At 36.1% G+C, this 13,352-nt stretch overlaps 2 protein-coding genes across 3 annotated transcripts in view; one reads left to right on the top strand and one right to left on the bottom strand.

The window, feature by feature from the left end:
* Nucleotides 1–13,352, bottom strand: part of CDC40 (cell division cycle 40) — a 52,947-nt gene that overhangs the window by 14,225 nt on the left and 25,370 nt on the right. For both annotated transcript variants that reach the window (XM_054686888.2, XM_518687.8), the window contains exons 5-11: nucleotides 10,420–10,503; nucleotides 8,784–8,923; nucleotides 7,203–7,299; nucleotides 5,735–5,874; nucleotides 4,849–4,923; nucleotides 2,668–2,713; nucleotides 195–296 (exon numbers count right to left, since the gene is read on the bottom strand). In XM_054686888.2, coding sequence (XP_054542863.1) covers nucleotides 195–296; nucleotides 2,668–2,713; nucleotides 4,849–4,923; nucleotides 5,735–5,874; nucleotides 7,203–7,299; nucleotides 8,784–8,923; nucleotides 10,420–10,503 — 684 coding nt within the window. The remainder of the gene's footprint in view (nucleotides 1–194; nucleotides 297–2,667; nucleotides 2,714–4,848; nucleotides 4,924–5,734; nucleotides 5,875–7,202; nucleotides 7,300–8,783; nucleotides 8,924–10,419; nucleotides 10,504–13,352) is intronic.
* Nucleotides 1–13,352, top strand: part of METTL24 (methyltransferase like 24) — a 172,736-nt gene that overhangs the window by 140,173 nt on the left and 19,211 nt on the right. The window lies entirely within an intron of this gene.

The following is a 13,352-nucleotide window of genomic DNA, read 5'->3' as shown; positions in this document are numbered from 1 at the left end:
ACAAGTTTCACAGTGAAAGAGCTACTTATGCTCAGTTTCGACTTACAAATGTATTTTGTGATATTTGCTGACAGTGAATGGTATGAGAATCAGCAGTTAGAGAAGGTGCCATTTTGCCACAAAAGACTACTCACACCATTTCAAATATAAATAACTTGTAAGATGAATGTGTATTAGCATAAGTGAACTCTTACCTGTCTCAGTGTCCCAGAGCTTAAGATACCTGTCATAGGCTGCACTGAGGAACTGTGTTCCTGCAGTATTGAAGCAGATATCCCTAACAGCCTTACTGTGACCTAAAGGTGGAGTCAACAGAAACAGCAATGAGGTGAAGTATCATATATCTTCTTCTCTTAAAACATTAACACCATAAAGAGAAACAGCACTAAGCAGTGGTTCTCAGCTGTGAGTCAAGATCACTGGAATGCCACCGCCTGATTTACTGACTTAGAATATGTTATGTGTGGGCTTCAGAATGTGGGCGTTTTTTTCCCCTTGAAGAAGCTCCTCAGGTGATTCTGATGCATAACATCTTGGTTAAGAACCAAGAGGAAAAGGTTTAACTTTTCTTTTAAGTCTGCCATAGCAATTACTTAATATGCAGTACATACAAGTGATGACTAGCTAGCCAAGAATTTATGGAAATGTAAAAGACCAATTATTGCCAGTGAAAGAAATGGCTGCTGGAATTTTGGAGGTTCACTCTCAGATTGTCCACCAGGCTGCAAGTGAAAACAAAGTGCCCCAAACCTAAAGTTCAGGAAACTGTAGCCCTTGTTCAATAACTGTATATTTCTGTGATCACATTACCAAATTTCACAGAAACTGATTCAGAATGTAGGAGACTTTCTGAAAACTATATTAGCTTGCATGGTTTTTTATTTTTATTTTGAGATAGGGTCTTGCTCTGTTGCCCAGCCTGAAGTGCAGTGGCTGGATCTCAGCTCACTGTAAACTCAACCTTCCTGGCTCAAGCGATCCACCCACCTCAGCTTTTTGAGTAGCTGGGATTACAGGTGCACACCACCACGCCTGGCTAATTTCTGTATTTTCTGTAGAGACAGGGTTTTGCCATGTTGCCCAGGCTAGCTTCTTTTGCTTTAAGATGATATTTTGATAATACACTAATTTTAAGGTGCTGATTATTATACTTTACTTAAAAATGAATATTGCCAGATCACTCAACTCTTTTAAAAGTTACAGGGAAAAATAAAATGTGGCTAAACAAAAGCAAAAATGTTCCTATTTTTGCCACCCCACCATGACCAAGACACGTACAATTGTGCAAAATGAGCATGGCACAAATTGTTAACCACATGCAGCAGCTCTAAACCATCACCTCCAGTGAACTCCCATCAGGAGGTATGTGCCATGGTAATTAGGCATCCTTTTCTACAGCTGGAGTCCCAGTCAGAGCTCCTATCATCTCCCTCAAGAGGAAAATTTCAGTTTTCCACAGAAAAATGGTCTGCCAGTAGAGGGGAGACAGATGCGGACCAAATCCACTCTATCTGATGGAGACATTTTGTTCCCCTGTACACAGCTGAGAGCCTTCCACAAGTCTTCCTTTAGGCTGCGGTGACATCTTAGGCAGTATTAATTTGTGCAGGGAGGCCTTAAAATCATAAAGCACTGCTGAACAGACTCCCACTTTAATCTAAAAACAGAGCCACTACGAGTCACACCGTTTCAACGTGGTACAGTTAAATTTGGAATGAGTAACTAGCCTTCACATGAAATCTGACAAAGACAATAAACCTTTCTCTACCAAAAAGTCTGGTTTGTCACAAAGCTGTCCTCCCTTTGGCCTTCTTTCTTTCTTCAAGGAGTTCTCTCAATCTCATCCTTTTTTTATGCTTTAGCTGTCAATTCCCAGTCTCTCTTCAAAGCTCGATCTCTGGCTATCTAATTGCTTACTGGACATTTTCACCTCAATATCCCAAAGGCAGCTCAAATTTGGTGTATCTAAAACCTTACCATCATCTTATGTTCCTTCTTGGTGAATGGCACCATCGTTCATCCAGCCTCATGGGAGTCACCCTAGATTCCTGTCTCACTGTGATCATTCACATGCCGTTACTAAATCTCACTGACTTTAACTCTAATACGTAGTTCCTTTCTTTTCTCTCTCTGCTGCTTTGGTTCAGGCGCTCATCATCTCTAAACCAGACCTATGAAATAACTGTGTAATTAATTTCCCTTCCTCCAGGCTTGCCCTACCAAATCATCCTGCATATTGCCATTTGATCTTTGTAAACTTCAAATCATGTTGCTTTCCGGCAAGAGCTCTTTAATGGTTCCCCAACGCCCTCACAACAGAGGCTAAACTCTTTATTAATGGCACAGGAGGTCTTCCATACTCTGGTCCCTCTCTTGCTACTTTTCTCCGCTTTTGTCTCTCACCATCCCCCATACTCTGACAATCCTGAAATGTACGTGGATCCCCTCAGCAGCACGCTGTCTCACACCATTTTTGTTTTGCATCCGCTGCTCTTGCTTCCTAGTTCTCTTTCTTTGTCTAACTGGGGACACTGACTCCTCCTTCCAGATTCAGCTGAAATCTATGAAGAGTTTACTTCCTATCGGTGTAGTAAAGTTATTGTCAATGATGTTATCTTACTTTAAAAATTCTTCCCAGATTTATGTTGGAGAGAAAAGAAGCATTACCAATAAATGTTCTCAGACAGCGCCGTTCTCCATAAACCTCCCATAGCTGGGGGAGAAAAAAAACAACACATGGAAATATTACATTTAATAAAGGTCTTTCAATTAATAACAACAGCCCTATGCTGGTTATGTGTGTGCACATCTGTGTGTGTAAATGCACAGCTTCAATCATTAAATATTAAACACTGAATATCATTAAATATAGCTTGGTGCTGCCAGTTTGTGTTATATTATTTGGAACACACACACACAGAGTCACACACACTCAAAACTAAAGAGTTTTAAAGATATTTACATCAAAAAAGAGACTTAACTATAGATGGAGTTAATTCAGGTGAGTTTTCATTTTCATATTGTTCTTTTCTATTTCATACATTTTCTAGGATGAAGTTTCTACTTTTGTAGCACTACAAATGACGTTTAAAGGAATTGTTATTAAAACTGCCATGTATATAACATTTTGATACTGAAAGCCTTTTCTGTTTACTTTTCTGAATAACAAGTATTACAGAAGCTGTAAGAAAATGATGATCTAGACTAAAATAAAAGGCTCATAATTCTCAGCATATCTAAGGTGGATTAATACAATAGCTTCAAGGCTAGCTTTATTCTTGACTGCCTTGAATCCAATTCTCAACAATGTTGCTAGTACTCTAAAATAGAAAGCATTTCCTTGCCACTGGTGCCAATAGGACACAGTCTCAGTTACTGTAGCATACTAGGAAAGGACCTCTGAGACCTGGTTTCTTGCTCATGACTGCAATCATTCCTTGTCTCTTAGATGTTATGCTCCAGCAAGCACAAAACTGTTATTTTCAGCACACACCATGCTGATCCATTCTCTTCACTCTTTTCAAGCATACTCTACTCCTGTTTCCTCATCCTTTACTTAGATAACCAACTTACTAAGGTATGCTTCCTCTTTGAAACCAGCATATCTTGTGCTTGCCTCTATAATAATCATTTATATCATAATAAAATGATCATCCTAAGGGGAAGGACAGTGCCTTTATAAGCTTTTACTTTCAGTCCCCTGCACATAATAGAATGTTTATAGAAGTGAACTAATTGAATTCTATGCTTTTTTGGTTGGTCAAAGAAAAGACCAACATCTCAATTAACATGGTTTGTACAAAGTAAAAGTAAAAGTAAAAGTTAAGTAAAATGGGGGTTTTTACTCCAAAATGTTGGCCTGTCATTTTAAGCTATTAGAGACAAATGCCTAAATGGTTGCTCTTATAAAAAAAAGTGGCCTTTTTTATTGTTAATATCCATGAATTATTTACAAATGATAAAATTTTAATGACTCAACTTTTCAAGCCCCAAGAGCACTATAGGGTTGGTATTTATTGAACCATCATAATGGTCCGGACAAAGAGAAGACACAAAACTGGTAAGAACTATCCTTTCAGATTCAAATTTTTTTTCAAGACATCCTGCATATTCAGGTTGAGATGCATTGGCAACGGAGTTTTTTCTACCACACATTCTATGACTGAACAGAAGCTAAAGATGGAGCTTCCCAAGACTAGAAAAGGTGAAAAGAAGGGGCTGGGAGCAGTCCAGTTACTTGGTGTCTACTAGTATTTAGAAGAAAAAGGATGAATTACATTTTCTACTTTCTAAAAATGGGATTTCTAACCTATGTCCTCTCTATTTCATAAGGTTTGGAGAAACAAATAAACTATTACATATACAAAATCTCTATAATGATTAGTGATTAAATATTTATATATCCAAAGCCAAAATGATTGGATTACATTCTCATCAGTTGTCTAAGCTTAAAAAGGGGCCTAGCCACCATGGGTGCCTGTAGTCCTAGCTACTGGGGAGGCTGAGGCAGGAGAATGGCATGAATCCGGGAGGCGGAGCTTGCAGTGAGCTGAGGTCATGCCACTGCACTCCAGCCTGGGCAACACAGCAAGACTCCATCTCAAAAAAAAAAACAAAAAAACAAAAAACAAAAACAACAACAAAAAAAGGGGCCTAGCCAATTGGACCACAGAGCCATAGTTGATTTTATGTTTGGAAGTAGTTCATAAATTGCTGCATTTACAGGATCTAAGAGAAAATAATTAGCTTCTAATTGCCTAACAAACCCAAATTTATTTATAATTAATCAAACAGATTTAAACAAAGAACTAGCTTTGCAGCACTCCTACTCTGTTACTGAAAACTCACCTTAATTTTACAGTCCATGGAACAAGACAGCAATAAATGGCCAGAGAGAGGAAACAATCTGACTGCACTGACGCCCTATAAAAAGGTATTACAGTTATCAACCAGAAGCATTCAAAAGATCAGCTCAAATGAAGCATCAAGAAAAGACAGTATATATTAAGCAGCCTAATTTGCTATTTTTCTTCATTCCAAAAATCTCACCCCAGAATAACTTTCATTAGCATTCCAAGAGCAGGCCTTATTGACACTAAGCTTTTGAAGATTTTTTTTTTTAACCTTTAATATTGAGTTCCTCACCCAATGGAATCCTGAGTCAATCAAATTGCTAATGCCCCCACTTCTCTTCCTTTTTTTACTTAGTCCTTTGCTCTTTGCAAAGAGTTGGAAATTACAAGTTGGAATAGTACAGATGACAAAGAATATCAACATCAAATTTTTCATGACCCTTATCTCTGCATTAGTTTAAAAATTACCATAGTTTATAAACCAGGGCGCATCTCATCTCTGAAGTGTGATAACCACAGAGCTAAAGCAAAATTACTGAAGCTAAGCAGGAGACTTGGTGCTAGTACCAGCCCATTACTCACTGATTTGGTGCCCAAAAGGAAGAAGACTGTAGCAGGAGCTTGTGGGGAAAGGCCTGGCTACAAGGATACAGGACACTAAATCATGAATGCTATGTCATGGCCAATTCAGATGGCCTTGAAGACTGATTAGTCACTTGTGATGGATGTGTGGGCATCTCCAAAGCATAACTCAGGCTTACATTCAATTTGACTTCCCTGTACCTTTACCAGAAATACTAAATGTTCCACATCAACAGCTAAAACTACGTTGGCTTCATTATTATAACATTACAGCAAACAGAAACAACCAACTTGCTTACCTTTGTGTGTCCAGACCACACATGAATTTGTTTTTTGGGAAGATAACACTTCTCAGGTGGCATAGTTGACCGTAGATTAACACCAACATCCTGAGGTATGTGAAGATAGGACCTGCCTTGATAGTCATACATTTCTTTAACTGAAACAAAAAGGCAAAGAAAATCAGTAAACAAATACAACCCATAGTCATGAAACCTAACATTCTTAAAATAACATTTTATTCACAGGTATATCATTCCATATTAAGGTTTAGGTAATAACACTCCAATGATGTCAAGATCATGAGTCAGCTAAGATTTAAGTGCTTAAAATAACTGCTATCATTTACAACTAGAGGTAGTATTTCGAAATTCCTAAATACCCAGAGATTATAGACCTTTAGATAAGATCTATACTTCTTTTCATCACTTACACATCTTAGTAATCTATAAAGACTTCACTGTGGCATAATTATAGCAAGGGAAGATAATACTTGGGCCTTGTTAGTCACTGGTAAAGAAGCAGAAATAAAACAGGTTAAGAAGGAAGTTAAAACAAAACAAAATATATCAACTATCCTTTTCCCCTGCTTTCCTCTCTTATGCCCTTCCAGTTCCTTTTCATTTATCTTTTCCCACTTTCATCACAAATTTTACAATAAAGTCACCTGTGAGAATTAAATGACATAGTGTATATACAGCAATTAGCAGCATGCCTGGCACAGAGTAAGTACTCAATAAATGTTATTATTATATTATTGTTATTATAGTTTTAAGTACCATAGTACTAAATAGACTCCTTGGAGATAAAACTGAAGCTTGAAGAACCAAATATGGCTTCATCAAACCTAAATATCTGATGTAATATAACATTAGAATAAGCAACACTGTAAACGGTAAGCTATTTTACAGTTTTAGATAATCACTATGTATTTTCCTAAATATAACTAATTATTAACAGGTACATTCTAGAATACTTACGATTTATTTTGGTGAATATACATTTCCTTCTACAAGTCAAAATAAGTATGAGAGCCTTAAGCTCCATCTTTTCACATGAAAATCCAAGTTTATTCTGAATATAGCTGAATAACGATTATGAACTGTGAGGATACCTGAGTATTTGGCTTCATTAAAAACAGTTAAAATGACTGGGGCACTATTAATACACCAAAAGAGTCAACTTTATCTTACGAAAGAATAGATTGTGGACTATTCAAGTTTCTTTTTTATCTACCATTTAATAAAATTCATTCACACTTGGAAAAAAATTATCTGTGGCTATCATTAATCATGCTATTTTTTCTCCTTTATCAGTATACAGAAGTCTGCTGTAATTTCCTTGGGATACAAATTGTCCAACACAATTATACTTAACATAATGATTTTATTACAGCTGATAGTAAGGGTAATTGATATCGTATGAACAGCGAACAGAGTAAATATGAAGGTTTTTCATAAAAATGAAGATGTACAAAAAATATGTTACCATGTAAGATTGTCTTCTCCTCCCCAGGTTTCTCTTCTTCCTGTTTTCCTTTTTTCTGCCTCTTTGCTGTGATTTCATCCAATTCTTTTTGCTCTTCCTAAGAAAATTAAGGAGTGAAATTTAAAATGAATGTTCTAGAACCTCATTATACCTAAAGTTGGTTATAAATTCTTTATAATGACTTCTACATATCTGGTCCGAGTATGTTCCCAGGATAACAAGCTCAACACTTTTTTTTTTTTTTTTTTTCTGAGATGAGTCTCGCTCTGTCGCCCAGGCTGGAGTGCAGTGGCGCGAATCTCTGCTCACTGCAACCTCCCTCTTCCTAGTTCAAGCAATTCTCCTGCCTCAGCCTCCCGAGTAGCTGGGACTACTCGGTGCACACTACCACGCCTGGCTAATTTTTTCTGTTTTAGTAGAGACAGGGTTTTACTGTGTTGCCCAGGCTGGTCTCGAACTCCTGAGCTCTGGCAATGCGCCCGCCTCGGCCTCCCAAAGTGCTGGGCTTACAGGCCCGGCCAAGCTCAAGTATTCTATAAGCAGAGACTGATTACCTCTTCCACAAATTATGAAATGGTACTAAATACATAATGGATACTAGATAATACTTTTCAACTATATAAAATCAGTTTTCAAAACTCATCCTTCTGTGACACCTAGAAATAAATTTTAACATGTTATACTAGTTATACAAGTAAAAAGACAAGGCAATCAGAAAATCTAGTTTCAGAATGGAAACTGAATTTTAGCACATAATGTTTTTTTCAGTTAATTGTTTTTACATACTCCTAAGGATATAAGTGATAGCTATACATTTGTGACACAATTTTTTTGGGAGGAGCTGGGGACAGAAGATGGGGTAGTAGTAAATCTCTATCTATAATAACAAGTCAACAGATAAAATCTAAAATAAATAGAAAATAGTAGAATAAGTTTATTCATCTTAGATATCACCTGTTTATTTCTATTATTATAAACATAGATTTACTGGATGTAAGTAACAGCTAGAATATAAGCTTCATGAGGTCATGATTTTCTTGATCTTGTCCACTGCTGTATGCCTGGGACCTAGAACACTCTCTGGCTCATGGAGACAGTGAGATTAGGAGGTGAGGAAGGGAACGGCAGAGCATTTACTTTACAAACTTTATAGTAGTTTTTAAGATATATATAGAGATAAAATTTGTTGAAAATTTTAAATAAATTCATAAATCAATAAAATTTATAATCAATTCTAGTGTCACAGAAGGCTGATTTTGTAGTTACTATCTGAATGTCTAGTATCAGAAGAGTAGCTACCATGGCAGCTTAATAGCAATATCAAGGAAATCTTTATGAAAATTGTTCAATATTGTATTTTAATAAAAAAGCACGAGAGAAAACAAATCAGCAGAAAAGGTAAATAAAAATATCCCAAAGAAAAACAAATAAATTTTATTGTATATTTTCAATCAACTAAAGGCAGAAAAATTTTGATGAGTCATTTGGTTCTCTAAAGAAATCTCAAGTTTATTAATGTAGATATCCTTCATAGAGATACAGCGTATACCTGAATTGACAATTAAAAACATCAAAGCTTACTTCTGAAGGTTTGGCTACATCTTTTTCATCCACATATTTTGCCCATGGTCCCAAAAAACCATCAATATTGGATGCATCATTTTCTTTAAACTTTTTCCTCTTTTCTGTTTTCTTCTGACCAGTTTCAAATACAGTTAAACCTACGTTAACAAAAAAAAATTAAAAAAAAAAAAACTGAGAGATTACAAAGATGTACATTTTCTAAAGAAATATGAACATATGTTTAATTTTATTTCATATGGTTAAAGAAAGATGATTGTTCAAGTGACCCCAGAGTTATTAAAAAACAATCTACATGAATCTACCACATACGCTGACTCATGCTACAGAAAAAGGGATTCAACCTTCTGGGCAAAGACACTTAAAACTAATTCAATATTCTGCAAATTCTAATACTGTATACTTAAAGAAGAGACCCAAATATGTACTCCTACAATGGCGCACAAGCCTTTTATTGAATCAAAAAGCTGTGTCAGTGGATTTGTACGACTTTCTGGAAAAAACTCAGAAACTCATTATTGCTAAGTAATAATAAAGTGACATTTGGAAGCAAGAATAAACTGTAATTTATCATTTTAAAACTAAATTAAACTAAATTACTGTAAGTACTTAATAACTTATCTTCACTTCACTTGTAATGCAAAAATGTAAATCAAACAAGGTTTCACCAGAAATGGTATTCCTTCCAAGTGATTTCAGTCTCATCTTGACCTCTAATATCATTAACGTTAACAGTAAAAGAAAAGGAGAAGGAGGGTGTTTCTGGTTGAGATTTTGATTTGATTAGTAGGAGGTGGCATACTGTGTATAGTCATTAACTTGGAAAAAGAAAGGTTTGTGGAATCATAGTCACAAGTTAACTAAGAATCTAGCTACCTTTAGATGGGACTTGCAGAGGTCTAGCTTAAAGAAGAAATGTCTACCTATATTAATTCAGGCTATGTTTTATAGCAAAAGCCTGTTAAAATTCTATTTTAACAATAATCTAGCTCATATACAGAGACCAGCCAGATCACATAGGATCTATAGCTACTAAGCACAAATGTCCCATGCAACCAACCAGCAAATTACTTTTTAAATTGCATTTTATGGATAATATTCTAATGGACTGATGAGGCTTGTGACAAGTTAGCGTTCAGCGTATGATGTTTTGTCTTATCGTAAGTACAAAATGAATATGAATACAAGCATACATACAACACATATTCAAACTCAGCCTTCAAAGCAACTCTTCAAAGACAATCTTCACAGACTTACCAAATAAAGTATTTCTACTCTGTTAAAATGAAGCTTGACATTAATGTTGAGAAATCAATTGCCAAAATTATCTATACATTAGTTGTAATTTATTGAGTGATTTCTACAGGGTTGGCATGGTGCCAAGTACTCAAAGTAACTCAAAGAGATATGTATCATTATTTTCCCTACAAGATTACACAACTAGTAAGCGGCAAAAGCAAGCTCTAAACTGTAACATTTCTGAACTATATTGCTCTAAACTGTATCGCTCCATTGTTTCAACTTTAAAAAAAAAAGCGCTAAATACTATTTTTTACTGTCTAATTAAAGTCACTCTGCAAGACACTAATTATAGATATGTAGGTATATATGATATCAAATGTTTCAAATAAATTACCTTGATTTTTTTCAGCTTCTTCTACAGAACCTATATATTTAGCAGACACTTGATGATTATCTAATGAAGGGTCTAATGCATAACCTGAAAGCAAAAAAGTGAAAATTATTAACTCCATTTTGCTGTTTAAATTCATTTTATTATTATAATACAAATATACACATTTCACATTTTCTTTCCCAGATGTCAAAAATGATCTCTAATTCTGCCCTGAGCTATATTGCTTCCTTTTTTTTTTTTTTTTTTTTGAGATAGGGTCTTACCCTGTCACCCAGGCTGGAGTGCAGTGGTGTAATCTCGGCTCACTGCAACCTCCGCCTTCCAGGCTCAAGCAATTCTCCTGCCTCAGCCTCCAGAGTAGCTGGGATTACAGGCATGCGTCATTACCCCTAGCTAACTTTTGTATTTTTTTGGAGAGATGGGGTTTCACCATGTTGGCCAAGCTGATCTTGAACTCCTGACCTTAAATGATCCACCGCCTTGGCCTCCCAAAGTGCTGGCATTACAGGTGTGAGCCACCACTCCCAGCCCCTGAGCTATATTTCTATTTAGAACCCAAAGCTATATTTTTCTATTTAGAACCCAAAGCTCAGGCTAGACTCCAGCATAATATGTTTCTTATAGGATGAATTTTGCATACTGACATTACATTACTAAGAGCCTCTCTGGCCAACACATCAAACTTTAGTTTTAAATATTCTAAGAGCTTGAAAATACATGTACATGATGCACTTGGAAATCTAGAAACCATTTTCCTTTTCTTCTTGGTAATAGATATTGCAGGGCTAAGTTTATCAAATTATGTAAATTATTAAATAAAAAAGGGTAAGAAGATTACATAAAATCTAGCTATTATTTTGAAAATACCATTTGCAGTAAGGACAGTCTTCCTTCCCAATCTTAATATATTTCTATTTCATCAATCATTCTTTATATTTCCTTAAGAGAAGGAAGGATATCTACCAGCATACGAATGCGCTTTTTAAACTAATTATAAAGTATGTAGCTACATATAAATGTGGTCTTCAGTGGTCCATGGGAATTTAAGGAAAGAAAGTCTACCTAAGTTAGCTCAAATCAGTTTTTTTCTCAAATGGGTGTGCTAGCACAGTAAATGTTTGGTAACATTAGTCTGGTATATTCACAAGAGTGCTAAATCACTGATCAGTTTATGGCCTACAACTCATGTGTACGATAATAGAATACATAAAAAAGTACTAAGCCCATTTTTTCTAAAGGGCACATCCTAGAGGATAGACTTATTATTTTCATTTTTCATCCAAAGTAGTCCCAGCTACTCGAGAGGCTGAGGCAGGAGAATGGTGTGAACCGGGGAGGTGTAGCTTGCAGTGAGCTGAGATCGCGCCACTGCACTCCAGCCTGGGCGACAGAGCGAGACTCCATCTCACAAAAAAAAAAAAAAAAAAAAAAAAACCCAGAATATAGGGAACTTCTTTTGGGGAACAGAAAAAGATTCATCATGAAGCATGCTTTTCAAACAAGCTAAGGATGTAAGTGCTGAACTCACCCTCATGATATGCTATAACAGAACCAACCACCTGGCTATTAGCTGATTTGCATATAGTTTTTTTCAGCATTAAAATATGTTCTTAACCAGAGGAGAGAGCTTGGTGGCAGAAAATCAGCCTTTGGAGTAGAATCTCTGAAATCACAGGTTCAAATCCCATGAGTTATTTTGTCTTTAATCTCTTTGATGTACAGAAGTGTTCTGCACATAACTTTTTCCAAAAAATGAGACTTTTATAAGCTCATACCAAGTTAAAAGTTTCCATTTCAATAATAAAAAACGTATCTAGCTAGAATGTAAATTTCTACTTTGAAAGGAGACTTAACGTCTACATAAATGGCATTTCATGACGCGTCCGGAAGGGTGAAGGAGTAGACAGAGAGGGAAGAGGTATCCCTGGTCCTTGTCTCTGTGTAAGCACCATTCCCCAACTCATCTGGCCACTGTCTTGTTACTCAGAAAAATAAGTTATGCTTTCCTCTTGCTCCACATCCTCTGTGGTAAAAATCTTTACTGCCATACCACCATCCCCACTACTGCCTTCCACCCCAGGTGATTAGGAAACAGTATTATTTTCCTTTTACAAATAAGAGTTAAATATTTGGCCTTATGTCTTACTACAAATCAGCCAGTGATAGAACAAGATCTAACTCTAACACTACTAAATTTCAGTCCAATTTGTTTTCTCACTATCTTGTGTCTCAAATAAGTGAATATTTCTACATTTCTTAAATATTCTTATCTATCTTCCTGAAGCTTGTTTTCCCTTTTATCTTTTTAATGGAATTAATGTCTACTTTCTTCCCTTCGGCAGTCTTATTTGAAATGGCCATAATATTGATTTTATTATTATACCCTTAAGATTATTAAACTAATAATAATTATTAAAACTAATTCCATTAGGCAAATGAAAAGAGACTATAAACAATTTGCAAAAGAATGGTCATAAATATATGAAAAAACCTTCGACCTCACTAGTAGTCCGGAAAAATCAAGTTGCAATAAAGAAATATAATACTTTGATTATCAAGTAAACAAAGGAAAAACAATCATATAGATCTTTGATGAAGAGAAATAGGGCCGGGCATCGTGGCTCAGGCCTGTAATCCCAGCACTTTGGGAGGCCAAGGAAGGCAGATTACTTGAGGCCAGGAGTTTTGAGACAAGTCTGGCCAATATGGTAAAACCCCATCTCTACGAAAAATACAAAAAAAAAAAAAATTAGCTAGGTGTGGTCGTTCACGCCTGTAATTCCAGCTACTCAGGAGGCTGAGGCATGAGAATTGCCTGAACCCCAGAGGTAGAGGTTGCAGTGAGCAGAGATCCCACGACTGCACGGCCTGGGTGACAGAGCGAGATCCTGTCTCAAAAAAAAAGAGAAATAGGACTTTTATACACTGTGGTG

The sequence above is a fragment of the Pan troglodytes genome, chromosome 5 (genome assembly GCF_028858775.2).
Source record: "Pan troglodytes isolate AG18354 chromosome 5, NHGRI_mPanTro3-v2.0_pri, whole genome shotgun sequence".
Classification (NCBI taxonomy): Eukaryota; Metazoa; Chordata; class Mammalia; order Primates; family Hominidae; genus Pan; species Pan troglodytes.
This window is presented reverse-complemented; position numbering and strand designations above follow the sequence as displayed.